The sequence below is a fragment of the Camelina sativa genome, chromosome 12 (genome assembly GCF_000633955.1).
Source record: "Camelina sativa cultivar DH55 chromosome 12, Cs, whole genome shotgun sequence".
Lineage (NCBI taxonomy): Eukaryota > Viridiplantae > Streptophyta > Magnoliopsida > Brassicales > Brassicaceae > Camelina > Camelina sativa.
In genome coordinates, this window is record NC_025696.1 from 31,038,874 (window position 1) to 31,065,854 (window position 26,981).

At 38.5% G+C, this 26,981-nt stretch overlaps 6 protein-coding genes across 16 annotated transcripts; 1 reads left to right on the forward strand and 5 right to left on the reverse strand.

Moving 5' to 3' along the window:
* LOC104734039 (uncharacterized protein K02A2.6-like) lies at nt 1-2,060 on the reverse strand. The gene is made up of 4 exons (XM_010453550.2): nt 1,590-2,060; nt 773-1,486; nt 638-718; nt 1-498 (listed from the first exon to the last, which is right to left on the reverse strand). Exons 1-4 carry the CDS (start codon nt 2,058-2,060, stop codon nt 1-3), a joined length of 1,764 nt encoding a protein of 587 aa, XP_010451852.2.
* LOC104732962 lies at nt 1,478-12,781 on the reverse strand. Of its 7 annotated transcripts, XM_019234209.1 has the most exons (7): nt 12,174-12,781; nt 11,891-12,065; nt 11,745-11,823; nt 11,587-11,637; nt 11,442-11,492; nt 11,243-11,329; nt 1,478-5,286 (listed from the first exon to the last, which is right to left on the reverse strand). In XM_019234209.1, the coding sequence occupies exon 7, from the start codon at nt 3,979-3,981 to the stop codon at nt 2,884-2,886; it is 1,098 nt and encodes a 365-aa protein (XP_019089754.1). In that variant the 5' UTR covers nt 3,982-5,286; nt 11,243-11,329; nt 11,442-11,492; nt 11,587-11,637; nt 11,745-11,823; nt 11,891-12,065; nt 12,174-12,781; the 3' UTR covers nt 1,478-2,883. The 7 variants fall into 7 exon arrangements, 5 of the variants coding, with proteins under 5 accessions (XP_019089754.1, XP_010450869.1, XP_010450868.1 ...); XM_010452567.2 differs by having other exon boundaries at nt 11,745-12,065; XM_010452566.2 differs by having other exon boundaries at nt 11,745-12,088.
* LOC109128104 (protein GLUTAMINE DUMPER 7-like) lies at nt 18,653-19,237 on the reverse strand. The gene has a single exon (XM_019233890.1). The coding sequence runs from the start codon at nt 19,190-19,192 to the stop codon at nt 18,890-18,892; it is 303 nt and encodes a 100-aa protein (XP_019089435.1). The 5' UTR covers nt 19,193-19,237; the 3' UTR covers nt 18,653-18,889.
* Nucleotides 20,014-20,767, reverse strand: LOC109128117 (late embryogenesis abundant protein 2-like). Its single transcript, XM_019233911.1, has 3 exons — nt 20,648-20,767; nt 20,440-20,508; nt 20,014-20,327 (listed from the first exon to the last, which is right to left on the reverse strand). Exons 1-3 carry the CDS (start codon nt 20,702-20,704, stop codon nt 20,253-20,255), a joined length of 201 nt encoding a protein of 66 aa, XP_019089456.1. The 5' UTR covers nt 20,705-20,767; the 3' UTR covers nt 20,014-20,252.
* On the reverse strand, nt 21,131-23,096 carry LOC104732963 (pentatricopeptide repeat-containing protein At5g38730). Its single transcript, XM_010452571.2, has one exon. It carries the CDS (start codon nt 23,037-23,039, stop codon nt 21,249-21,251), a length of 1,791 nt encoding a protein of 596 aa, XP_010450873.1. The 5' UTR covers nt 23,040-23,096; the 3' UTR covers nt 21,131-21,248.
* On the forward strand, nt 23,442-25,803 carry LOC104732964 (ribosomal RNA-processing protein 7 homolog). 5 transcript variants are annotated; one of them, XM_010452572.2, is made up of 8 exons: nt 23,442-23,564; nt 23,852-24,001; nt 24,095-24,250; nt 24,346-24,462; nt 24,737-24,865; nt 24,981-25,078; nt 25,172-25,385; nt 25,558-25,803. In XM_010452572.2, the coding sequence occupies exons 1-8, from the start codon at nt 23,522-23,524 to the stop codon at nt 25,641-25,643; spliced, it is 993 nt and encodes a 330-aa protein (XP_010450874.1). In that variant the 5' UTR covers nt 23,442-23,521; the 3' UTR covers nt 25,644-25,803. The 5 variants fall into 5 exon arrangements, with proteins under 5 accessions (XP_010450874.1, XP_010450877.1, XP_010450878.1 ...); XM_010452575.2 differs by having other exon boundaries at nt 23,852-23,977; XM_010452576.2 differs by having other exon boundaries at nt 23,873-23,977.

Genomic DNA, 26,981 nt, shown 5'->3' on the forward strand with positions numbered 1-26,981 from the left:
TCATGCAGCGTGGAGATCCATCAGAGGGATGGTAGATTCCTCAGTTGGATCATGATCAGCGAGATATGGCTTTAGGCGTTGACCGTTGACAGTAAACTCTTTACCATCATGGTTCCATAGAACAATGGCTCCATAGGGCATAACCTCTTTGATGCGGAAAGGTCCAGACCAGCGAGAACGTAGCTTGCCAGGAAAGATCTTCAATCGAGAGTTGAAGAGTAGAACCAAGTCATAAGCAGCAAAATTCTTAGGAACAATTTTCTTGTCATGCATTTCTTTAGTGCGTTCCTTGTAGATTTTGGTGCTCTCATATGCATTCATGCGGATCTCATCAAGCTCATTTAGCTGAATCAGGCGTCGTTCAGCCGCGGTCTTGACGTTGAATTTCATCTGCTTTGTCGCCCAAAGTGAATTGTACTCGAACTCGACAGGTAGATGGCAGGACTTTCCATAGACCAACTTGAATGGTGTGGTGCCAATAGGTGTATTATAAGCGGTCTAATAGGCCCAAAAAGCATCATCGAGTTTAGTAGACCAATCCTTCCTTGTTGAGTTTACCATTCTCCAAGATGCTTTTAATTTCACGGTTTGAGATCTCAACTTGCCCACTAGTTTGAGGGTGATATGATGTAGCGACCTTGTGTGTTACTCCATGCTTCTTCAGAAGATTCTCAAAGAGTTTGTTGATAAAGTGAGTCCCACCATCGCTTATTACCACCTGTGGAACACCAAACTGTGGAAAAATTATATGCTTGAACATCTTAAAAACAACCTTTGAATCATTGGTGGGGCTTGCTAATGCTTCGACCCATTTGGAGACGTAATCTATTGCGACAAGTATGTATAGATTCCCATAGGAAGGTGGAAAGGGTCCCATGAAATTGATCCCCCAACAATGAAACACTTCGATGTCCAAGATAAAATTATGTGGCATCTCATTCCTTTTGCTTATGTTCCCACGTCGCTGGCAAGCATCACATCGGGAGACAAAATCATGTGCATCACGAGACAGAGTGGGCCACCAGAGGCCTGCTTGAAGTACTTTGGTCGCAGTTTTAAACGTAGCGAAGTAACCTGCGTAGTTGGATCTATGATAGTGAAAAAGAATTCCTGAAACTTCTGATTCTGGAACACATCTTATGTAAAGGCCATCGGCACAATGCTTGTAAAGGTACGGCTCATTCCAGAAGTAGCGCTGCACATCCCGCAAAAACTTCTTCTTCGCATAACCAGTAAAGTTGGGGGGATCCTCTGCAGCACACAAATAGTTTGCGATGTCAGCATACCATGGGGAGTCATCGCTGATTTGCTGGAGGACCTTAGCGTCGGCCTCATCCTTGAAACATTCCTCATATGCTGCATCTACATAGACATTCTCCTCAGGGAGCCAGTCATCGATAGGAATCTCGGCATCGATCCTCAGCCTAAAAAGGTGATCTGCCACTCCATTTGATGTCCTTGCATAACAGTTGGGTGAGTGGTCTAGCTATTTTGGAGAAATCCTTTATGAACCGTCGATAAAATCCAGCATGTCCAAGGAAGCTGTGTATATCTTTTACGGTTTTAGGCAGTTGCAGACTGGACATCACCTCGATCTTGGCCTTATCAACCTCTATCCCCTTCTCAGAAATTTGATGACCAAGGACAATCCCATCGGAGACCATGAAATGGCATTTTTCCCAATTAAGAACAAGGTGTTTGTCCACACAGCATTGAAGAACTTTGCACAGGTTAGACAAACACGAAGAGAAGGATGAGCCATAAACCGAAAAATCATCCATAAATACCTCCATAATATCCTCTATCAAGTCAGAGAAGATCGACATCATGCAACGTTGGAAGGTAGCTAGGGCATTGCATAACCCAAAAGGCATTCGTCGGTAAGCGAATGTGCCAGCGAATGTGCCGTAAGGGCAAGTGAAAGTCATTTTCTCCTGATCATCCGGGTGGATCGGAATTTGAAAGAAGCCAGAGTAACCATCTAGGAAGCAGTAATAGGGGTGATTCGCTAAAGGCTCAAGCATTTGGTCAATGAATGGAAGGGGGAAGTGATCCTTCATGGTGGCTGCATTGAGCTTGCGGTAGTCGATGCACATTCGATGTCCTGTTACTGTTCTGGTGGAGATCAACTCATTTTTTCATTTGCGACTACTGTCACCCCTCCTTTCTTTGGTACCACATGGACCGGACTCACCCAGGTGCTATCGGAGATTGGAAAAATAACTCCAGCTCCCAACAATTTCAGAATCTCCTATTTCACCACTTCCTTGAGGTTTGGATTTAGCCTTCATTGGTGTTCTATAGAAGATTTCGAAGGATCTTCAAGGTGGATGCGGTGAGAGCATAACTCCGGTGAAATACCTAAATGACATCCAAGGAATAGCCCAATGTCTTCCTATATTTTCTCAACTCGCAGAGCAAGAGTACGGTCTGAACATTATTCAGGCTAGAGTAAATAATTACTAGATATGTGGAGTTTGGTCCAAGATAAGCATACATGAGCCCTTCTGGGAGTGGCTTTAAATCCAATTTCGGAGCCTTGAAGTCGCTCCAGTTCTCCTGGTTATCTGTGGCCTCAGAGCAGAGTTCGGGATCAACTGATCCAGAAATAGGAATGGTCGTTCCACTACGTTTGTTTGTGATTTCCGCAGAGAGAGCCAGATTGGTCAATCTGATATCAGGATCGGTCAGTCCAGTTTGCAAATTGATAAAAAGGATTTCGCATTCCGAATTTGCTGCATCATCGAGTCTTTCTGCCATCCTCACAGTCTCTTCATACAAGTATCCCAACTCTAGTTCCTTCTTTGTTAATGCCACGGCCAGGTGATCACTCGAACATACTTCCTCATAGATCTCATCAGCTATTTCTCCTATGGTGTCAATCTAGAAGGTTTGGCCATCGATTGTAGGTTTCTTAGCCACTTTCTCCAGGTTGAATCTCAAAACCAAATCATCCATGTGCAAATCAATTTTTCCCTCTTGGACGTTTATCATTGCACCAGCCGTGGCCAAGAAAGGTCTTCCAAGTAGAATGGGTTCTTGGGATTCCTCGTCGAGTTTCAAAACGATGAAGTCAGTGGGTATGTAGCAGTTCCCAATTTGAACTGGTAGGTTCTCCAATACCCCTTCTGGACATCGGGTAGAGCGATCAGCGAGGACTAAGGTGACTTGGGTCTGCTTGAAGGTGTATAGACCAAGTCGTGTTGCAACGCTGAGTGGCATCAGGCTCACACTTGCCCCTGAGTCGCAGAGGCAGTTGTTGAACTTAAGATCTCCTATTGTGCAAGGCACAGTAAACGGTCCTGGATCTCCATAATTTTCTAGCATTCGATTATGGAGCATTGAGCTGCATTCCTGCGTGAGATACATTACTTCTTTCTCCAAACTGAGCTTATCGGTGAGGATCTCCTTCATATACTTCTTAAGAGATGGAACCCTCCGGACTGCCTCAATGAAAGGGAGTGTGACTTGAAGCTCTCCTACCACTGATTTCAGCTTTGCGTACTCTCGCTCTTGTATCTTTGACTTACAACGTGTGGGAAAAGAAAGCTTGGGTACATATTGCGACTGAGGTTTGCAGGGTTGTCCTCCCTCAGCATTAATTGTACCAAAGATTTCAATGCCATCAGTAGCTTTGTTAGGAACCTCATCAGAGTTGCTTTTCTGTTCTTCTATCGTGGATTGGCCGGTCTTGTTATTGGATCGATCAGTCCCTTCTTTCTGCTGTGGTTCTTTCAGTTCCCTGCCGCTTTGAAGGGTGATGACATTCAAGAATTCTTTTAGATTAGCCTCGTTTTTCCCAGGAAGTGTTCCTGGAGGTGCCTTGACTCTCGCTGCAGATTGTGCCACTTGGTTCTCTAACACTCTCATGTGAGTGTTTAATGATTCTATCCTTCCATTCAGCTCTGAATACATGCTGTCGATCTTGACATTCACCTCAGTGATGTTTTTCTTTTGATTTTCCGTCAAGACATGCATCATTTGTTCTAATTTGCTTTCTTGCGGGGCTACGGCTTGCGGTGGAGGTGCTTGATAACCTTGTGAGAAGTTGTTGACTTGAGGTTTCTGCTGGAAATTCGATCCTCCAAAACATGTCCCCTTGTTTTGGAAGCCCTGTGCAAAATTGATGTGCTGAGGTTGCGGTGGATAGACCTGATCCTGAGGATTGTCAACATTGTTACTTCTATAGGACAGGTTAGGATGATTTCTAAAATTCTGGTTAAAGCCTCGATTCTAAAACTTTCCTTGTCCTCCTATGTAGTTCATCTCCTCCGTACCCTCAAGGTATGTCTCAGCTCCGAAATTTGCATACCCCCGACTTGTTCCTCGCACAAGTTAACATTTTAGTGATTCCTTTTCAGTAGGAGATTCACCTTGGCTGTGAGGTCCTTAATAGCATCAGTTTCGACAGCATTGACCCGCACCGTACGATTGTAGTCTGTGCCATGGTTGCTATTGCTTACCGCAAGATTTTCTATCAGTGCATTGGCCTCATTTGTGGTGTTGGTGGAGAAATCTCCTCTGCTAGCTGTGTCTAACGCCATCTGGTATTTCTGTTCGATACCCCCTTAAAAAATGTTCATCAGGTTCTCTTGGGTGTAACCATGGTGAGGACAGTCTCTCAGATATTCCTTGAACCTCTCCCATGCCTCGCAAAATGTCTCCATGCCTCCTTGAGAGAATGTAGTGATTTTGCTTTGCAGTTTGGTGTAGAAGTGATTCAGGAAAGCTGCTCTACATTGTGCCCAAGTGGTGATCGATCCAGGATCCAGAAGATTCAGCCATCTCAGTGCCTTATCCGCCAAAGAAAACTGGAACAATGTCAACATGAGGTAGTCGTAAGGGACACCATTGGACCTCATCGTACTAGTCAGTCTTTCAAAAGCCTCGATGTGGTCTAGAGGACTATCTGACGGCAGACCGTTAAACACACGATTCAGAACTAGATTGATTAGACTATGTTTTATCTCATAGTCTTGCCTCGCAGGTGCTGGTGGTTGAATCGCAGATCGATTCGCAAACAGCCTATTGTGAGCATCCTCGTCCCTCAAGGTGGTTTGCCTTGCTGGTGGATTTGGTTCAACTTCGTTTCGCACCTGCTGGTCCTGCCTCTGTTACTGTTGAACAATAGCAACTTGAGGATTTTGACGAACCTCTGATTCTTCTCCGTCAGCCATAGCATTGATCTGGGCTCTTGCTTTGCGGTTTTCGTGTTCAAGCTGTGCTAACTCCTTGTTTTGCAGGTTACGCAAATCAGTGGGCTTGTGGCTTCTTGTTTGCATGCACCTGAGACGAAAGAGGAGAACACAAGAACAAATCAGTAAATTAAAGTAAAATAAACCTTAGACTAGACGTGAATCTAAAATTTCAAAATCAACGTTTGGTCCCCGGAAACGGTGCCAAATTGATCAACAGGTCAATTAAAACATAATGTGCACTCAACCACGATCTAGTGGTGTCGTCGTAACACTTTAAGATCGAATCCCCAGAGACCAAGCAATGCACTATGAAATTATATAGACCAAATATCGCTAAGGCAAAAGAAATTTTGTGTTTGAAGTAATCAATTAAAAATCAGAAAATAAACAAAGGTTTTGAAATGAAAGAAAGATATTGGGCGTAGGGAATCAGTTAGGGGATACAACCATGAAATTAGATGATAGATTGGAATGCATTAGGAACCGTTCTTGAACTCAAATCACAATTATAAAGCTAACCTACTTCCGCAGCATTAGCTAACTTTGCAAAGAAATAACTAGAGCCTAACTTCCGTTTGAACCTAGATAAACAAGAAAGCATTAAAGTTCAAGTTTGATTTGCTCACAAGGTGCCTCAACTTCAACTTCCGTTGGCTAAGGTCCACCTTGCTCACCTATGTTTCTTTCAAGCAACTCAACAACACTTTTGGTGCCACGATGAATTAAAACTAAGATCTTAATCTAGGTGATCAATCTAGCTTAAGCATTAAGAATAACAATAGATGAAGAACTATAAGATCAATCCCAAATCTAAAAACCTAAGTTTAGATAACAAAAAACCCCTTTTTGAAACCTGAAACCCAAAAGTAAAACTACTCAGACATAGAAGTAAAAGAACAGCAAATCAAAGATGAGGGAAACATGTTTGAATTGCAAAAAGAAATAAAAGGGTTCAGAATTCTTCTCCAAAGAGTTAGAAAGGATAAGAGATCTTCTCCCAAAGCTTACAAGTACTCAAAAGCTGCGTAGAATAAAAATTGTCTTTCTAAAGGCCGAGCCTCGTGCTTAAATACTAAAATAAAACCATAAAAATCGATTTAAAACATAAAAGGAAATGTTGCTTCGGTACGGGACTAGTCGATCCTAAATGTGGATCAGCCGATCTCGGATGCTTTTCTGCGTTTGCTCCATCTGCTTACTAGTCCGATCGGTCTTCAACCAACTTTAGCTCCAGATGCTTGTTTTCATCCCCAAAACACTCAGTTTCCTTCCAAAGTAGCCTAAAACCTGTACAGACTCACAAAAGGCTAAAAAGACTCTAAAAGCACACTTGGACCTAACAAAAGACTCAAGACAAGTGTAAAAACTATGGTTAAAATCTATAAAATGCAGACACATCATAAAGTTCAATTCCTAAACCATAAAATTTACAACATCCGAAAATCTAATCTTATTTTGCTAAAATTGTCTCAATTCATAATTTTAAAAAATTTAAACAATTATAAATATATCTATAAATTAATAATTATTAATTTATACTATAAAATAATTATTATTAATTTGTAGATAAATTAATATCACTATAAATTAATAAAATATCTTGGTCCCAACATTATTAATTTATAGAGGTTTACTGCATTCTTTCCGTTTAATATTACTTGTTGTGAATTTACACATATTAAACAATAATTAAAATTTGTGTTTTATCCCTTTTGTAGTAGATTATTTTATTTGATCTAAGTATCTGATAAACTAAAATTTAGGGAGAAAATTGAAAATTTGATTAATGACATTGCATTTGTAAATATAAAAAAATAATATAAAAATAATCAAAAGAAGTATCAACGAATGAGTTAAAAAAACTTCTAATTGAACAAAACTAGTTAGGCCCACTAGAAAATGGCCCAATCAATCTTTTTGGTCGCCCTTACAAATCAAACAACTAATGAATTAAGAAGTAAACTATGAGAGGATACGAGAGAAGCAAATACCCTAAGCAAAGAGACAAATCGTTGAGCTAGTGGCAAATTTAGCAATGTCAAAGTCGATATCTTCACTTCCAGATGATTTGATAGTGAGCATCTTAGCCCGTGTATCAAGAATGTATTACCGAACTATCTCCTTAGTCTCCAAGACCTTCCGTTCCTTCATTGCTTCACTAGAGCTTTACCAGACTCGATATCTCTTAGCCCTCACCGAGACTTGTTTCTATCTTTGCTTACGATTCTCTCTTGACTCAAACCCTCGTTGGTTCACTCTCTGCCCAAAACCTAAGAAGAAGAAGAAGAAGGAATCTTTTTCTTTTCTTTCTTTTTTTTCTTTTTTTTTGAACAAACAGAAGAAGGAATATTTTTTTTTGTTCCGATCCCAATCATCAACTCTCCTCCTCCTTCTGTGGAATGTTATAAAATTGTACCTGTTGATTCTCGTCTCTACGCCATTAGTAGCCAAGAACCAATCGATGTTGCTCCTCCTTGCTCCTCTAACGTCTCTTTCCTTGACTGTCGAACTCACACTTGGCTCGAAGCTTCAAGCATGAGATTGGCTCACACCAATACTCGACTTGATGGAAAAATGTATTTACCAGGAAGCTACGAGAATCCTGATTCTTTCAACTGTATTGAAGAAGTTTTCAGCAAAAAGACTCAAACTTGGAAGCCCCAGCCGCTCAAAAATTCGGCTTTACAGGATCTGCAGGGAAAGATTTACAGTCGGGAACACGTTATGGCTATAAAGCTAAAGGATATAACTAGGGAAGTGGTAGGATTTGGTATGAATGAGGCATGGGTTTATGCTTGTATTATTGAGAACATTTTCTATTTATATAGTTCTAGTGGGGAGTTTATTGTTGAGCTTTCCAAGCCCAAGCCAACTCTCCTATTAGTATGATATTGTCGGCTTTGAGCCCAGGTGGTAAAGCCCACACGGATTTCTTATTGGGCTCCTTCCCAAAAGGCCTCATACTAATTGGAGTTGGTCTTGGCTTATATATTAGAAACTTCTTTTCTAATCTTCAGATGTGGGACATTGTTTGTATCCCAACAAACCTCCCCTCAAACCATGTACCACGATCATATGGCCTCCCCTTCAGCGAAATCCAGGTACTCAGGCTCCAGTACCCCTTTTTATTCCTGAAGTATTCTTGAGGCACCCTTAATCATGTCATCTTTTTGAGAGAACCGTCCACACCGAATATAGAGCCCACACCCACTCCCCTAGGTCCACTTTTCGACCTAGGCTCTGATACCAATTGCTGGGCTTTCCAACCCAAGCCAACTCCCCTATTAGTATGATATTGTCCGCTTTGGGCCCAGGTGGTAAAGCCCGCACAGATTTCTTATTGGGCTCCTTCCCAAAAGGCCTCATACTAATTGGAGCTGGTCTTGGCTTATATATTAGAAACTTCTTTTCTAATCTTCATCATCATTGAGTGTGTGTCCCAATAACACATTAATCCAAGCAATGACGCAACATGAATTTTAAGCCTCAAATTCTTCTCTTTTTCTTTTTATTTCAGCAGCTGCAGACTCTATCATCAAGTGGATATCTTAATAAAGGCACTTGGAAGAATCAAGTTCAAGGAAATGAGGAGCTTCATTGGGATTCAAGATGTAAGTGACAGTGGCTTCAAGCTTAAGGGGAGAATGTTGGAGTAAGCTTGAAGTAGCTTAAAGTCCGAGCTAAGTATATTTGAGAGATATTCAAATATACATATTTGAGTATAGGAGTTATCTAAATAAGTTATATTTCCTAATTGGTTTTGGAAAAGTGTTTGAGATTTTTATATATATAGAGCTACCAAGGTGTGGTAAGCCTTATGAGTTTTGAGAGAGAGTTTGAGAGATTGTGTTTAAGAGATTGAGAGAGACCAAAGTTTTGAGTTATTTTCTTTGGTGATGAATAAATAAAGAGAGTTATTCTTTATTATAAGTCCTTAAACCATCCTTTTAAACTAGATTTGGTATCAGAGCTACATGTTCCGTGATCCTGAGAGAGAATTATGATGGAAGTTGCCATTGTGACTAAAAGAAGAGAAGGAAAAGCTTCTTCGATTACAATCAAAAGTATGAGAGATATTAATGTTATCAAAAAAACAAAGGAGGAAGGAAGAAAAGATCTTTCAGAAGGAGAAGAAATTTCAAAATCTGATTCAGAAGAAGAACAAGAAGACGACCTTGTTGAAAGCTACAAGGAAGTTCGTGAGGCACTGATTAATATTGGAAAGGAGAATCAAGTTTTGGAAAAAGAAAAACTTCGCCTTGATGCACTCGTTGAATCACTGCAGAATGAGTTGAAGGATGAGAAGAAAATCAATCAAAGGAGTCTGACATTGATGCAAGACAAGCTGGCTCTTGCTGCTAAAGTAGACAATCTAGAGAAGGATTTACGTAATGAGAAGGAAATATCAGCCCGACTACAATCAGAGCTTGATCAACAACACAAGAAGATTCACATGTTTGCTGGGACTAAAACTCTTGATAAAATATTGAGTTATGGAAGAATAGAGAAGTCTAACCGAGGATTAGGTTATATTGGACAAGAAGGATCTAACACAGGACAAATCAAGTTTGTGTCAGGAGGTGTCGCTCAACAAGTACAAGACAAGTCTAACCGAGGATTAGGTTATATTGGACAAGAAGGATCTAACACAGGACAAATCAAGTTTGTGTCAGGAGATGTCGCTCAACAAGTACAAGACAAATCAGAGAGTAATACAATCAAACAAACTGGATGTTACTTTTGTGGAAAGAAAGGACACATAAGAGCTTACTGCTACAAGTACTGGGAAAAAGTAAACAAACTTAGACGTCAAGGAAAATTTTCGTGGAATGGATATCGTAGTCAAATATGGGTAAAGAAATCTGATCTGTATGCATCAAAAGGTATGTCAAGAAAATCTGATCTGGATGAGGATACATCAAGAAGGTCAGGAAGTACAGGAAAGTTTGGATTTCGGTGCAATATGACAATTGTGACAAAAGAACATGGGGCTACTAGTAGTGGATATTCTCGCTATATGACAAGAACTCCTACAGCAGCACCTATAACTGCAGCAAAACCTGCAATAGAAAATGAGAGCATGACAGGAAGCATCGGTGATGAAAAATTTGCTGGAAATTACAAAGCATTGTATGAGCATTGGCTTAAATTGATTGAGGAAAATTCAGTGCTGACTAAAGAGAAAGTCATGTTAGAGATTCAAATTGTTAGAGCACAAAAGTATGCAATAGAGAAAGAAGAAGAAGCATTACAAGTTAGAATCAGACTTCAAGAAACTCAAAAGAATTTAAGAATGCTTAATAGTGGTACAGACAAATTGGATCATCTTCTGAACATTGGGAAAACAGATCGACATGGTCTTGGATTCAAGGGAAAGCCTTCAAACTCAGATTCCTATTTTGTTTATGGTGGAAAAATCACATCTACAACATGAGCTGCTACAGAGACTACAACTGGTACAGAGACCGTGAATCGATAACAGATGAAGAAAGGAAGGAGATTTTTCGATTGGTTGGAAATTTGGGTCAATGTCTGTTGAAATTAAATCAGTCCCAGAAAGAGTACAAAAGAGGAGTTAAAATTATTATGTAATGATGCTTCTAAGAGAGACAGAGAATCACAAAGATCCTTTTGGGAAATTGATGAGAACATGTCAAGAAGAAATTGTTCGCAAAGTTCATATAAGCGAATAAAGAGATCGTGTTCGTATCTAGAGTCTGCAGCTGCTGAAATAAAAAGAAAAAGAGAAGAATCTGAGGATTAAAATTCATGTCGTGTCATTGCTTGGATTAATGTGTTATTGGGACACACACTCAATGATGATGAAGAAGAGAAAGATATGCGTGATGGTGATAAATGTTTGATCAAAAGAAAAGAAGGCAAATCGTTTCGGAGATCATTACAGAAGTGTTCTATGGTTACTAAGATGAGATTTGAGATAGAACAAAAGGAGAAGAGTTTTTCACAAAAAATGGGACGTGACACTACCAAAGTTTCACACAACACAAGCGAGATTCGAGAAGTTGTTCAGAAGGAAGTGGTACCTAGTATGAAGTTCCAGCGTGGCTGTGAGCTTCTTAATATCCACTAATTGAAGAAGCAGCTCCAGGTAACTCCGGTAAGTCAATGACCTCGCAGAAAAGAGAAGAAAAGATTTAGGTGAGTTCATTATGTGAGGTAGAATCATGTGTAAGGAAGGAAAAAAACAAGTTGTTACACAAAGAGAAGGAGAAATGGAGTTACATGTGGAGTTCTGAAGCTATGAGAAGGAAATTCAAGCTTCAGGTGGAGTTTCTAGTGGTAAAAGAATCCGAGGAAGTGGATTAGTTAAGGTTCTGGAATTGCAATAAGGAGATATTGATTCTAGGTGGAGCTGTGAGAGAGTTACCTGCATTTATCGGAGCAGCAAAAGAACACGGATGGTGATTCAACGGAGAAGCTGCGGAGGAAGAAAATCAGGGAATCAAGAGTTAAGATTTCATACTTTTTCTTTAAAAAAAAAAATCAGAAATCTCAGAAGAGCTGGTAAGAGGAGCTTGAGAATACCTGAGATTACAGAGGGTAATGGTGATAGAGGAATCACCGGAGATACAAGGATTTGTGGTAGAAATTGCATCTGATTTCACTAGCAAAGAAGAAGATAACGTGTCGTATACACCGCAGGCACCATTTTAATGGGTTCATGGAGTTACCTAGAGGAGTTTTTGGAGCCGTGAAGGAGAGTGATCGGTTTTATGAAATCAAAGACATGATTTCACGGGTTTATGAAATCGTAAGTGATAAAGTGTGAAGGAGATGATCACTGTTTCAAAGGTTACTAAAGCTCATCAAAGAAGAAGAAGAACACACGTTTGTTCATCCGAGAAGCTGTGAAATGAAGAATCAAAATTCTGAAAAACTTCAGAAAATTTGTAATCCCAGAAGAAATCAAACTGAAGTCGTCATAGTAGAGATGAAGAAGAATTTGATAGGTACCGGAGTTGCAGCGATCGGTATTCGGTTTTGCCATGGAGGAAGAGAAAAACGGCGGCTTCGTCGGGTAAAGAGAAGCCTTAGAGGATTCTTAGGTGTTGGGTGTAGAGTCGGAGAAGTCTCCGGCGAACATGGAGGTGACCGGAGTTGTCGTCGTCGGAATAGCGTTCAATTTTTCAGAATTGGAGTAGAAGAGTCTCGTCAGATCGTCTCCATCGTTGGAGAAAAAAGAGAGGAAGAAAGGTTCATGGGCTGGACTTGTTGAAGTTGACAAAAGCCCATGGCGGAGATTGTGAAGTTATGGGCTTTAATCACATTTCCTGGCCCATTCAAATTAAGCTTATGGTATTCTCTGTATCCAAGTCGGCGATGACTTAAAATTAAAGGAAGAGCGACGAAGCAAAAGAAAGAAAAAAAAAACAATACGCAAGCATAAGAGAGAACAGAGCCGTAAGAAACACAAAGAAAGAGACGGTGACATTTTTTTGTGTAAGGAGGAGTTTATGGCTGTCACTAAAGCATCTAAAGAAGCAAACTGGCTTCAAGAACTATTTGATAAGGTCATCGGAGAAACATGTGAGAAGGTGACAATCCCAATGGTGGATATCTTAATAAAGGCACTTGGAAGAATCAAGTAAAAGGAATAAAAGTAAGAACTTTCAAATATAAAGAACAACTTTCTTTATTAATGTGTTTAGAAAATATCCTCTCAAAACTAAACACTCCTAAAGCTCTCTCTCAAATTCATGGCTTATGTCACAACTCAATATAGCCTTTTATATGAAAACACAAATCCTAAACCTATTAGGAAAACACCAATATATAGATTACTCCTAAATATTCCTTGAGCTTATCTTCTCTCTTATTCTTAACAGTCCATTGTAAGAATAATTTGGGCCTTAAGGTTCAAAGCTTATCCAACAGTCTCCCCCTTAAGCTTTGAATCTTCTCTTGTAACATCGTGAACTCCCAGCAAACTTCTCATCTCCACAAACTGAATCTTTGCCAATGCCTTTGTCAGTATGTCTGCCTTCTGATCAGCTCCAGGAATGTGATCAACATAAATGAGCTCCCTCTCAACACATTCACGAATGAAGTGAAATCTCTTGTGAATGTGTTTACTCTTGCCGTGAAAAATAGGGTTCCTTGTGAGTGTTATAGCTGCCTTGTTATCAACATACAACATGATCTGCTTGCTCTTCCAACCTGTAACTTCACTTAGGAGATCCTGAAGCCAAATCGCTTGCTTAGCTCCCTCTGTTGCAGCCATAAACTCAGCCTCACATGATGACATCGCAACAGTGTCCTGTTTCTGCGAACACCAAGTAACAGGGGTGCTTCCAAAGAAAAACACATGACCAGTTGTGTTCCTTCCATCATCCTGATCAACATTGTGACTACTGTCACTGAATCCGACAAGCTCCTTTGATCCTCCTCGCCTGTACTTCAGTCTGTATGAAGCTGTTCCTCTTAGATATCGCAAAATTTGCTTCATAAGTTCACCATGCGACTTGAGTGGACTCTGCATATACCTGCTAATAATTCCAACAGCAAACGCAAGGTCGGGGCGAGTGTGTACTAAATACCTTAGGCAACCAACAAATCTTCTATATCGAGTGGAATCAATCTCTGCTTCATCGAGAGATTTTGATACCTGCAGTCCGAACTCCATCGGTATCAAGGTCGGATTGCAGCTTTCTAATCCAGCCTCTACTAATATCCTTCTCGCATATCCTTCTTGTTTGATTGTAATTCCATCTTTCTCTTGTTTCACTTCAATACCAAGGTAATACGTAAGTTTACCAAGGTCTGTCATCTCAAACTTTGCAGACATACCTTTCTTGAAATCAATTATAGCCGAAAGATTGTTTCCAGTCACCAACAAATCATCGACATAAACTGCAACCAAGAGCAACTCACTATTATTTGATCTTCGATACACAGAAGCTTCCTTAACGCACCTTTTAAAACCCATCTCTTTCAAAATCTGATCCAGCTTTGTGTTCCAAGCTCTTGGAGCCTGTCGCAGGCCATACAAAGCTTTAGACAATTTATAAACTCTGTGTTCTTGATCCTTGATCTCGAAACCTTCAGGCTGATCTACATACACGTCTTCCTTTAATTCACCGTGTAAGAAGGCTGTCTTCACATCTAAGTGATGGATTTCCCATCCATCTGTTGCAGCTAAAGCAATCAAAAGTCGAATAGTCTCCAAACGTGCCACTAGAGCGAATGCTTCACAAAAGTCTACTCCACTCTCTTGCACATACTCTTTTGCCACAAGCCTGGCTTTGTGCTTACTCATAGATCCATCAGCATTCCTTTTAATCTTAAATACCCATTTAAGACCAATTACCTTCACTCCTCTTGGCCTATCAACAAGATTCCATGTCTTGTTTTTGTTGATGGACTCTATCTCCTCTCTGCACGCGATTCTCCACACTTGTTGATCTTTAGCTTCCTTGTAGTACCTCGGTTCATTGTTTATTAAGAAAAGAAGTGTCTCACTTTCGATTGTTGCTAGCATGACATAGTCTTCGAACCGTTTTGGCTTTTGAGTCTGACGTGTAGTCCTTCTTAAAGGCAGCTGCTGAATCTCTTGTATGACATCACCCTCATGATCGTCTACATTCTCTTGTGATGTAACACTCTCTGTTTCATCTCCCCCTGCATTCTCTGCATTGTTTTCAGTTACTACTGGTCCTTCTCCAATATCCTCTACTTCTCCCCATCGCATGTAAAACATACCAGGTTCCCTATTTGCATTATCTCTAGTCGTACTCCACGACCATTTGTCTTTCTCACTGAACACCACATCTCGGCTAACAGTGATTCTTCGAGTAGAGGGATCAAATAATCTATAAGCCTTCGATCCAGGCTCAATTCCAAGGTGTAATAGAGGCTTTGACCGATCATCAAGCTTCTTTAGAAGCGTATTGTCAACCTTTGCATACGCAACACAGCCAAACACTCTTAAGTGTTCTATATTAGGCTTCCTTCCTCGCAGACTCTCGTAGGGTGTCATATTGTCAAGAGCTTTCGTAGGCACCCTATTTATCAAATAAGTAGCATGACGGACTCCTTTTCCCCAAAGATAGTTTGGCACCTCCATACCTTTAAGAAGACTTCTTGTCATCTCCATTAAAGTCATGTTCCTCCTCTCAACCACACCATTCTGTTGAGGGGTGTATGGAGCTGTTAAATGTCTTGTGATTCCAACAGATTCACAAAAATCATTAAACTCTCCTGATGTAAACTCTCCCCCCCCCTGTCAGTTCTCAAAGTCTTGATAACCCTACCAAGATCCCTTTCTACTACATTCTTGAATCCTTTGAAGCTTCCAAAAGCTTCACTCTTCTCCTTAATCAAGATGGACCACATGTACCTTGAGTAGTCATCAATAATCACAAATATATACCTGTTATTTGCGAGAGTTGCAGGAGATATGGGACCACACAGGTCCGCATGTAGTAGTTCAAGTGGTTTGGAGATATGGGACCAAACTGAGTGGCTTTTGGGAATACGTGTCGAGTCTGCTTACCAACCAAACAAGATTGACATAGCAGCTTTTCATCTCTTACATCCGATAAGCCATGAACCATATTCTGCAGGTACATTGCCTTAATTGTCTTGAAACTTATGTGTCCTAACCTAGCATGCCACTTCCAGGTATTGTCATCAAGTCGAGATAGCAATGAGATCGGTCTCCCTATCTTGAGATTGATCTTGTAGAGACGATTAGCAGAACGCATGACTCTTACCAACAGTCTTTCGCTTGGATCATGTACCGTGAGATAGTCACGTCTCATACGGACATCACAACCTACCTCTGTTGCCTGTCCTAGACTCAGTATATTACTCTTGAGGTCAGGGATATAGTAAATATCAGACACAAGAATCTGTTCTCCATTCTTGCTTTCAAACAAAATCGATCCTTTCCCAACAATGTCTACACACAAACCATCTCCAAACTTTACTTGTCCTTTTATGTTCCTGTTAAGCTCTGAAAAATAAGTTTCTTGTCCTGTCATATGATTACTTGCCCCATTGTCTAGATACCACATGCCTTCTTCTCTGCTGTAGTTCTTAGGGATAAGCTTGTCTTCATTTAAAAACACAACTTCATGCATATACAGAGTTTGATCAGCCTTCTCTGTTTCTTCTGCTTCGACCTTGTTCGATTCTTGCTGTTTTTGTGTTTTCTCGGGACAAGAGGAGGCATAGTGACCAATCTTGTCACATCTAAAACAAGTTATTACCTTCTCTTTCTTTTCCTGAGTTTGGTTTTGATTTGTGTATCCATCAGTTCGATCCTGTCCATTGTATCTTCCCCTGCCTCGTCCTCTACCGTGACCTCTATAGCCACTGCCACCACGGCCACGACCTCTTCCTCTGAAGTTGTTAAAACTTTGATTATAGTTCGACTGTGTTTGATAGTCAGAACCCGTAAACAGCAACTTTCCTTGTGTGTCATCTTGTTTATCTTCTCCTTGTATTCTCTCCTCAAAGGCTTTGAGTCTACCAACAATCTCTTGGTAACTAGTAGTATTGAGATTCAATACTTGTTCTAGAGAGGCAACAAGATGAATAAACTTGTTCCTTGGCACACTGTTGAGTAATTTCTTTACCAGCCTGGGTTCATCGATCGGTTGTCCAAGTGATGTTGCCTGTGTTGCGATTTCAGATAGCTTTCCAGCAAAACTATCGACTTTCTCTGAGTCACTCATCCGTAGCTTCTCAAAGTCAGACATTAAAGTCTGTAATCGAGCTTCCTTAACACGGTCTGCTCCCATGTTTCTCGATTTAATTGATTCCCAAATATCTTTAGGTGAGGCAAGATCACCAACTTGAAAAATAAGCGACTCAGGGATTGACTGAAACAGCAGGGCTGTTGCAATATCTTTCTTATCTTCATCCGTAGAGCCTGGTTCAATGGTTTCCCAAACCTTTTGAATTCGGAGTATCACCTTCATCTTCATTGACCAAACTGTATAGTTTGAAGAGGTGAGTTGAGGACATTGAATCGAGACTGATTTCTCAACGTCCTTTTGTCGAGTATTCGTCGACAGTTCGCTCATGTTGAATCAAAAATCCGGTCCTTTGGATTGATTCAAACCAAGCTCTGATACCAAATAAAAGGAATAAAAGTAAGAACTTTCAAATATAAAGAACAACTTTCTTTATTAATGTGTTTAGAAAATATCCTCTCAAAACTAAACACTCCTAAAGCTCTCTCTCAAACTCATGGCTTATGTCACAACTCAACATAGCCTTTTATATGAAAACACAAATCCTAAACCTATTAGGAAAACACCAATATTTAGATTACTCCTAAATATTCCTTGAGCTTATCTTCTCTTTTATTCTTAACAGTCCATTGTAAGAATAACTTGGGCCTTAAGGTTCAAAGCTTATCCAACATCAAGTTCAAGAAAATGAGGAGCTTCATTGGGATTCAAGATGTAAGTGACAGTGGCTTCAATCTTATGGGGGAGAATGTTGGAGTAAGCTTGAAGTAGCTTAAAGTCCAAGCTAAGTATGTTTGAGAGATATTCAAATATACATATTTGAGTATAGGAGTTATCTAAATAAGTTATATTTCCTAATTGGTTTTGGAAAAGTGTCTTTGAGATTTTTATATATATAGAGCTACCAAGGTGTGGTAAGCCTTATGAGTTTTGGGAGAGAGTTTGAGAGATTGTGTTTAAGAGATTGAGAGAGACCAAAGTTTTGAGTTATTTTTTTTGGTGATGAATAAATAAAGAGAATTATTCTTTATTATAAGTCCTTAAACCATCCTTTTAAACTAGATTTATGTGGCTCGACAATCTTATCAGTAATAATGATGAAGTTGATGCGAGAAAATTGATAGTGATAGTGATATTAGATTGGTGAATTATGGTGGTAACTTGATGCTTTTGTGGGACCAAAATTTTCTTGCAAGTGAGTCTGAAGAGAAGAGGATGATTTGGTGTGCCGAGATCACGCTTGACAAACGCAACAATCACGAGATTTGGGGCAAGGTCGAGTTGTTTGACTCTGTGCTTACAGTCCCTAAAGCTTATGAATTTGTGTGTGCTACTGCTGCTACTGTTTGATAAATGAATCCGGAGAGAGGTTATGTATGAAGAGAAGATAATTTTTGGTGTGCTGAGATGAAGAGATTTGGGGCAAGGTTGAGTGGTTTGATTTTTTGCTTACAGTCCTTGAAGCTTATCAATTCGTGTGTGCTATTGCTTCTACTGTTTGATATATGACTCATGAGACAGGTTATGTTTTGTCGCCTTTTTTTTATGGTATTGTCACATTTTTTATGTATTCTGCTGATTTCTTATTTAAACTCGATTAATTCGGCTTTAGATGATAAATATTTGTTGTTATTTAGATGATCCTTTATGTTTATGTATTGACAATTGTTTTCTCTTATAAATGTTCATAATCATCTAAAAGGATTCTGTTAAAAAAATAGCGGTGCTTAGCTGTCATATAAATATCGGCTCTCATTCCAATATGTTCAAAGGAGGATCATCTAAATAACAACAAATGTTTATCATCTAAAGCCGAACTAATCGAGTTTAAATAAGAAATCAGCAGAATACTAGTGAAGGAATACATAAATAGTGGCGTCCTGTGCATCGAACCCGATTAACAAGCATAACAAAAGAAACACAAAACACTAATCTAGTGATTTTAAACTTTATCATTTGAGACAATATCAGTCATGCATTGATCTTAGTTGGCTTAGCCAAGAAGGTAGGGTTATCATTACCAGCCATTATAACAACAATCTTTGGTTCCATATCTAATGGCTTCAACACTTGCTTCTTTCCTTGTTTCTCTTGCTCTTCGATGCAAGAATTCGAAGCGTTTTGCTTGTGGTAGCAAGCATAAGCCATAGCGATCAATGAAACTGCCAAGAGCCCAAACATTACGCCCCACGCACAAATCTTAGAGAGAACAGGAGAGTGCAAGTTCTCTAGCCCGGAGTTAACTGGGACCATTGAATTGCTATCCAGACTCATTTCCTCGTTGATAGCTTGAAATCTGATCTTCCCTGCCTATTTCACCACTTTATGCTTCTCGAGTTTGTGGGCTTTATTTATAATTATAAATATAAATAAAGTGAAAGGTTTTGCACAGTATTTTTAGATGCCAAGTTGCCTTCTGAGTTTTAGTCCTAAAAGGATTTATTCTTTCTTGAACACTTGAGAAATTCTTGTCTCGCTTTTCTTATCAACCTTATGTCCTTTGTGTTTGTGAAGATAATATTTTCTTATTCTTATTATCTTATAATCAGTTTATCAAAAAAAAAAACATATTTTCTTATTATATATCGATGTGAATTGATATTGATTCTATCGAGTTTTTGTACAAGACATAAAATTACGGTAGTTTTCTTGTTATATAAGTGACGAAAATAATTTTTCTAACTTCGTCTTAATTTGCAAAGTGTAAATTTTTGTTTTTGTACAATTAGAGCCAAAACTATTTTTTTTTTTTTGGTACAATCACAGAAAAAGAAAAAAGAGCTAACCAAAACTAAGTCATAAATCAAATTGTCACCCGCAAAAAATTAGGCCGGTTCTGATTGTAACGAAAGCAAAATTTTAAAAACCACAAGAAATTTTGTTTTGGTATAATCAGAGTCGGCATGGAGTTTTACAGATGACAATTCGGTTTATTTTGGTTTCAGTTAGTTTTTTTCGTTGTAATTTAACTTTCTTGATTTTAAAAAAAAATTGTAACTAATTTAGTTTGGTTAATTTTGATAAAATTTTGGGGTGGTTTGATTTCAGGCAAGCAAATTAACTAAAAATTGCATAATTAATTAAATAATGTTTCAATTTATATGCTATTTTATGAAAGAAATCCAAAAATGAGAAAGGATCACAAAGAATACATGATCATGAGATTAAAAAAAAAAACAGAAGCAAAATCCATTACAAGTAGCAATAAATATTTTTTTAAAAACAACAGTCTGAATAATCAAACTATTAAACCTAATCTTTAGGTTCAAAAAATGAATTATTGTTTTTATTCGTCAAAAAAAAGTTGCATCATGGAAATGGAATGATACTGTCTTCATTTGTTAATGCCGGTGGCATTCTTCACTGATTCGGTAGCTCCTTGTGCCTTCTCCTTGATCTGCTGGCCCGTCTGTATGAAACAATTTAATTCCAAGTTATTATTTACATAAGAATACTTACTTAATATTTTTATTTAGGTGGGATCTATTCTAATTCATGAATACTAGATGGATTTTACAAACCTCTTGGAGGGACTCCTTGGCAGATTGGGCAGCGTTGCTAGCCTTGTCCATCATGGTGCTAGCCTTCTCCTGAACACCAGTTTATAACAAATAATTATATTATCATGCATGTTAAATTTTTTTTTTTTTTTTTTTCACTTGAAGAGATCCCTATTAATTATGGATCAGCTCTTGTGATAATATTATAGTTGAAGTAATTTAGGATTACCTGAGTTTGACCTTTGGCCTGGCCGGCTTGGAAGCTAATGTTCTGGTTGCTTGACATTTTCAAATAGCTTGGTTAAGAGAAAGATAAGTTTTGTTTTCAAATTAAAGTGAGATTGTAGGATTTGAATTGAGTGAAGTGTTTCCTCCAAAGGTTCCATTGTTTATATAGCTCCCATGAAGCTTTCATTTTCTGACACTTGTCATTAAAGAGTTGGTATTATGAGGTGTTCCGGATCAAGTGGAGATTAGAATGACTTAATCCGTATTTAGTTCAGATCAGAGTTATATGGGATATTTTTAGCTCGATTGACTCATTCTAATGATTGTTATGATCTCGTCTCTTTAGTTTTGGTACTGTTTTTTGATTTGATTAATTCAGCTTTATTATTACAAGGATTGCATCTTTTTAGGATTTGAAGTTTGAATCCAATTAAAATTGCTCAGAGGAAACTCAAACCCTCTTGAAAGCATTAGGTGAGAAAATGATTCTTCATAAAAATCTGATATGTCACCTACAAGGTCAAGAGACTCCAAAGTCTAACCAAGTATTTCAACATTGACATGATCAGTACTGAGCTTATACAGGCACTCACTAGTTAACTTCACAAGACCTCACTTCTATTCATTTCTTGTAAAATACTCTTCGATATAAGACATCTATCACCTACGTGACTCCAAAAGAACTTCAAAACATCTTCATCACCAGCGTAAGAGGCACTGATGGATTTATACAGTTTCAAGTTTACCATCAACCGTCGATTATACATTGTATCGAACAAAGCAGAAGCTTCAGTGACATTCCCTGTTCTCCAATACGCATAAGCCATGCTAGTGTATATTACGCTATCTCCCACTAAACCCTTCTTTTCCATTGACTCGAATAACACTTTGGCGTAATTCACTTGTTCTAACTTACAAAGCCTTCTTATTAATCCTCTGTATAGAGCAACATCAGGACAAAGACCTCTTTTCTCAAACTCCTCTGGGAATTTTACGGTTTCTTCTTGCTTGTTCTGGTTGTAAAATCCATCAACGAGCCAAGAATAGGCTGAATATCCTGGAGACAAGCCTTTCTCTAGCATAGAGAACAGTTCCTCCTTTGCATTGTCCAGTTCCAGCACTTTACAAAACCCGTGAACCAATGCTTTGTATGAATACATGTCAAGTCTTAGCCCCGATTCAATCATCTTCTTCTTTACCTTCACAGCAGATACCATGTCCCCGATTTTGCAATATGCGTTGATCAAAGTATTGCAAGTGATATTATCAGGTTCTATCTTTTTCCCACTCATCTCACTCAAAAACCTGTTAGATTCTCGTATTCTTCCATCTTCACATAACTTACGTAGAATCGAGTTATAGGTCACGACTCCAGGAGTAAACCCTCTTGACTCCATCACCTCACGTAACCTCAAAGCTTCATCTATATCATTCATTCTACAATACCCATCAATCAAAGTAGTATAAGTAACATGGTTCGCAGTAACAACTCCTTTGATCTCCCGAAACAGCCTTGTCGCTTCCCTCATTCTACCTTCTCTACTAAACCCATGTATGAGTGAGTTATAAGTGACGATATCAGGAGCAACCCCACTTCTCTCCATCCTATCTTGCACAGATAAAGCCTCATAATGCATACCCTTTTTGCAGTACACCGAGATCAACGTGTTGTAGGTAAAAAGATCAGGAAACACACCTTTTTCTTCCATCTCACTCAAAAATTTCTCAGCTTTCTCAGGATCTCCGGATTTAGAACAAGCATGAACCAATACATTATACACATGAATGTTAGCCACAACACCTAACTTAACCATCTTCTTGAAAACTTTCCAAACTGTATCAGTCAATCTCTCTTTAACCAGACTATTCAGTAACACAGTACAAGCTTGCAAATGAGGCTTCAATCCACAACTCCTAATCTGCTCAAACACCTCAATAGAATCACTGACCATCCCGGATTTAGCATAATATATAATCAACCAGCTAAAAACGTGAGATAAAACTTCTGGGTCTTCTGAAACACCTCCAAGTAAAGATCTCAAAACAAGTGGAGATGACAAAAGCTCTCTCTGAGACAATTTATCGAGCAGTTGGTGTGCAGTTTTGAAATGCTTGTGTTTCGTTAAAATCAAAATCATTCTCCAAGATGATTGTAAACTATGCTTACAACTTGGTAACGAATCAGTCCAGGTATAAAAACTCCATGAAAGAGAAGGTCCGCCGTAACCAGAATACAAAGAAAGCTCTGAGATTACCTGAGTGATGATCGCTGATTTCAATAACCCAGAATCAACTTTGTGTTTCAGAACATTTTTCCAGTTTCCTTTCAACACAGCTCCACAGATGCTTTGTGCAATCAAGGCTTCTCCATTTGCAGACAACAAATTCACCATTGTTGTTTTGTTGCTCAGGTGTTGCAGCAACAGAGATGATTCATGTGCAGCAACGAGTTTGAGAAGCCGTAAACCGTTTCAAATTTCTCCATTAGTAGAACCAGACCGGATTATTTACCAATAGTGAGTAAACAACCGAATTTAAAACCGGAACTGAGTCGATTGTGTTGTAATAACCGGGTATGGACCGGTTTATGATAAATACGTTTTGGAAACCGAATCGAATCTTTCGGATCAAAATAATTCGAAACCAAACCGAGTTCATAAATTTAATTACCGAACCGAATCGAATGTAACTGAATCAAACCGAGAACGGACCGGGTTATGAGAAATACGTATATGTCCTCCCGTCTTGCTGCTATTAACGACTTTACCCTTGTATCTGCTTCAGTTCAAAACCTCACAAAACCCTAATTTTAATATCGTCGTGCCCTGACTTAATCCCAATTTTTCCGATAGCGTCGACGCCGATAGAAAAGAAGATGAAAGAGACGCGAAAGCTGAAAAAGAGTAATCCTCACCAAGGTAGGATTTAATTTTCTCGCTTTTGTTTGTTTCTTTCATGCTTAATTGGGTTTCACGATTTTTGAATTGATTTGTGAGGTAAGACCTTATAAGAGTTTGCACTGTATTGTATTTGTGTTGATGAGTGTTTTATGTGTACTAAGATTTGTGTTCTTAGAGTTAGCGTAATTGATTTCGAAACTTTGAGAGCTTTAATTTGGAATGACATTGAACTCAATTACAAAGGGTTTAATCTTTGTGCAGCTGAAGTTAGTTGCTTTTGTAAATTTTTGTTTGTCTAATTGAAGTGACGGGTAAAGTCAATGCAGAAGAGACTGATGGGAAGAGAGTTGGAAAAAAAATTCAGAGGAAGAAGAAAGTGAAAGTGAGCAATGTCGACTTAAGCGAGGATCCTCAGGCTACAGAGCTCCAAGGTGCTCAGACTACAGAGCTCCAAGGTGAATGTTTTGGCTTTGATGGCATTAGATATTCTTAGTGTTATAAGATGTGTTGTGGTGTTGAATTTAGTACCTTTTATTACTGGCTTACAGCTATTTCAAGTGAGAAACTCAAAACAAAGAAGAAGAAGAAGATTCAGAAGAGTAAGGAAATAGATAGCTCTCCAGCTGATGGGAAGGTCAGTGGGAAGATGAAGAAGAGAAAAGAGAAAGAAGGCAATGTTGATATAAGCGAACCAAATCTGGAAGGTGAATTTTAATTTATTTTTGGCAGAGCAATCTGAATTTACTACCCAGTTATTAGGTTCTGGTATTGAGTTTAGTATCTTTGGTTCTTGTTACAGCTATTCCAACTGAGAAAGTCAAAGTAAAGAAGGGAAAATTGAACAAGACAAAGAAGAAAAGGAAGGCCGAGGAAATAAGTAGCGCTTCAGTCGAAGATGATCATCTGAAAAGAGAAGGTGAGTAGTTCAGGCTTGTCTAATCATATGTAGTTAACTCATTCATTTGCATGAAGAACCTTAGCTAGTTTCAAGTCTTTGTGTAATATATTCTTTTAGCAGTATGTGAACTTTACTGTCTATCTAACTCTATCATATGATATTAATGTGAGATTTATATGAATATTATTTGTGTTTGGCATGGCCGTCGTGGAACTGAAATAAGTAACCGGTAGTACAGAGCTGCTTGGTGCTGTCATCGTTTTTCTAATAAAGTAAGTCGTTTTTTTTGTAGGCAAGTCTAAGAAATCGAAGAAGAACAAAAAGATTGACATTACCTCTACGAAAGAGAACAAAATTGAAGAGGAGGAAGATGTTTATGAAATTTCTTCAGGCGATGAGGATTGCACAAGGGGAATGAAAAGTATGAATGATTGCTGTTTCTTCCATTAGTTAGCTGGATATTAGTCAGATAAGCCTGAACACTCTTGAATCTGTTTCTGCCTTAACTTGATAAGTCCTCTTTCAAACTACTGCAGAGTGGGTTACTGATTACTATGAGAGTAGACCTGGTTTAGACGAGCTGCAAAAGAGAATCGATGACTTTATGACTGCTCACGAAGAGCGCCTTGAACAGGTTCTTCTTTCCGTCCTATATTTTTGAGCGTACATGTCTGTTATCTAAGTGAGTACACTGTTTTTGTCTAATGCTGTCATATGTGTTGAACAGGAGAAAAAAGATAGAGAAGCTAAAGCTGCAGAAGGTGGATGGACTGTGGTCGTGCATCACAAAGGAAGGAAAAAGACAACCGAAACTGAAACTGGAACAGCCGTTGGATCTTTCTCGCAGGCTGCGGTGGAGGATAAGATTGCTAAGAAGAAACAGAGTGAGCCCGTCGCTCATGGTTTCTACCGTTTCCAAAGGCGAGAAGCACAACGCAACGGTAAGTCTTGGCTTTTTCTATATCCAAGGCTTCAAACTTGGTTTTGTGTCAGTTTCGGTTTGGCTCCAATCAGATTTTATACGCACCCCTAGTTACAAGTGGCCCTTTGATCTGTCTGCCCTTATTCTGATAGATTTATTCTTGGTTTTGTGTGTTTCTTGTTTGTTGACAGAAATCTTGGCGCTTCAGAGTAAGTTTGAGCAAGACAAGAAGAGAATACAACAACTTCGAGCTGCTCGTAGGTTTAAGCCTTTCTAAGAAACAAGAAAAAAAGATAACCCACATGGAACAACATGAGTATTTTTTTTGAATGTGGGTTTAGCCTCATGAAACTCAGGAGCAATATTATGAATGTGTTTTATGATCAAATTTTGTAATTGACAATTTCAGGCTGATAAACAAAAAAGAAATATTTTTTTCCTTTCCCTTGGAAGATTAGATTGGATCAACTTATGAAATCGCGTTCAAAAATGTCAGGATTAACAAAAAAAGAGAAATACGAAAATACTGAATGTTGTAGTGTACAATAATGATGGAGGCAACATAGTTTGATATTTTGTACAGAAACAAGGATTTTAATCAAATCTTTGACCCATAATTTTTTTTTTTTAATTGGTAAATGATATTTTACTCTTCAATTTCCTTTAATTTTAAAAGGACTATTTTGCCCCTCATTAATTAAATTGATAAAGCTAAAAAATCACAAAATTGAGTTTCTGGTCATCAAATTCAGGTTCGATTGGTTTTGAATACAAACACAAACCATTATACTAGGTTTGAATCTTACGAATATGTTACAATTTTATTATATATATAATATTAGATACAAACGCAAATCCGATTTTCTGATTAATTGCTAGACCCTCCCTGACTAACGCCTAACGATTTTTAAAATAGAAATATTAACTCATTTCTCAATCGCCGGAACCTTCTTATACTTATTGTTTGCCGACTTTTCAAAATACATCATTGGAGACCAGCGTAGTTCACTTTAGTGATGATGGAGAAAGAATTATCGAATATGAAAAGGCACGATCACCTTGGCCCTTGTCTATCGCCTCAGAGACAAACGGTTCGCAATGGTGTTTTGTTTGGTTCAAATGTAAAATTTGTTATTAAAATACATAAAATAATAAGATTGATGTACATTTTGATATTTAAATATATTAAAATTGTCATAAATACCACTAAAATAATTTTTTCTAAAAATACTATTTATAGTTTTATTTTTTAATATTATTAAAACATATACTTTTTCTCAAAAATACCACAAAACTAAATTTTCAACATTTAAAAAATAAACCATATATCCTTAATACTAAATTTTACCTCCTCTAAATTATACCGTAAATGTAAAATAGTTTACCCAATCAAAGAAAATCCATGCAGCATACCTTTTTCGACTGCACCTTTGCTCATGAGGTTTGGTATTTCTTCCCTTCTAAACCCATGTTGTTTCTCCTATTTTGTTTGAGGATGGACTTAAATGGATGACGTCACTATTACTGACATCACACCTCCATGTTCATCTTTGTCCCTTTTTTTATTTCATTTCTTTACATTACCAAACTACGTAACCATTACCTTGGTAGCCTT

What these genes read in the sequence shown, in the direction of transcription:
- LOC104734039 (XM_010453550.2), bottom strand. Translation starts at nt 2,060, where the DNA reads ATGAAGGATCACTTCCCCCTTCCATTCATTGACCAAATGCTTGAGCCT. An exon ending in GCCCCACCAATGATTCAAAG is followed by an intron (nt 719 to 772) that starts GTTGTTTTTAAG and finishes GGTGTTCCACAG; the next exon opens with GTGGTAATAAGCGATGGTGG. An exon ending in AGCATGGAGTAACACACAAG is followed by an intron (nt 499 to 637) that starts GTCGCTACATCA and finishes TGGGCCTATTAG; the next exon opens with ACCGCTTATAATACACCTAT.
- LOC104732962 (XM_019234209.1), bottom strand. Translation starts at nt 3,981, where the DNA reads ATGATGCATGTCTTGACGGAAAATCAAAAGAAAAACATCACTGAGGTG.
- LOC109128104 (XM_019233890.1), bottom strand. Translation starts at nt 19,192, where the DNA reads ATGAGTCTGGATAGCAATTCAATGGTCCCAGTTAACTCCGGGCTAGAG.
- LOC109128117 (XM_019233911.1), bottom strand. Translation starts at nt 20,704, where the DNA reads ATGTCAAGCAACCAGAACATTAGCTTCCAAGCCGGCCAGGCCAAAGGT. An exon ending in AGGCCAAAGGTCAAACTCAG is followed by an intron (nt 20,509 to 20,647) that starts GTAATCCTAAAT and finishes ACTGGTGTTCAG; the next exon opens with GAGAAGGCTAGCACCATGAT. An exon ending in CCAAGGAGTCCCTCCAAGAG is followed by an intron (nt 20,328 to 20,439) that starts GTTTGTAAAATC and finishes TGTTTCATACAG; the next exon opens with ACGGGCCAGCAGATCAAGGA.
- LOC104732963 (XM_010452571.2), bottom strand. Translation starts at nt 23,039, where the DNA reads ATGGTGAATTTGTTGTCTGCAAATGGAGAAGCCTTGATTGCACAAAGC.
- LOC104732964 (XM_010452572.2), top strand. Translation starts at nt 23,522, where the DNA reads ATGAAAGAGACGCGAAAGCTGAAAAAGAGTAATCCTCACCAAG. An exon ending in TGATCATCTGAAAAGAGAAG is followed by an intron (nt 24,463 to 24,736) that starts GTGAGTAGTTCA and finishes TTTTTTTTGTAG; the next exon opens with GCAAGTCTAAGAAATCGAAG. An exon ending in ACGAAGAGCGCCTTGAACAG is followed by an intron (nt 25,079 to 25,171) that starts GTTCTTCTTTCC and finishes TGTGTTGAACAG; the next exon opens with GAGAAAAAAGATAGAGAAGC.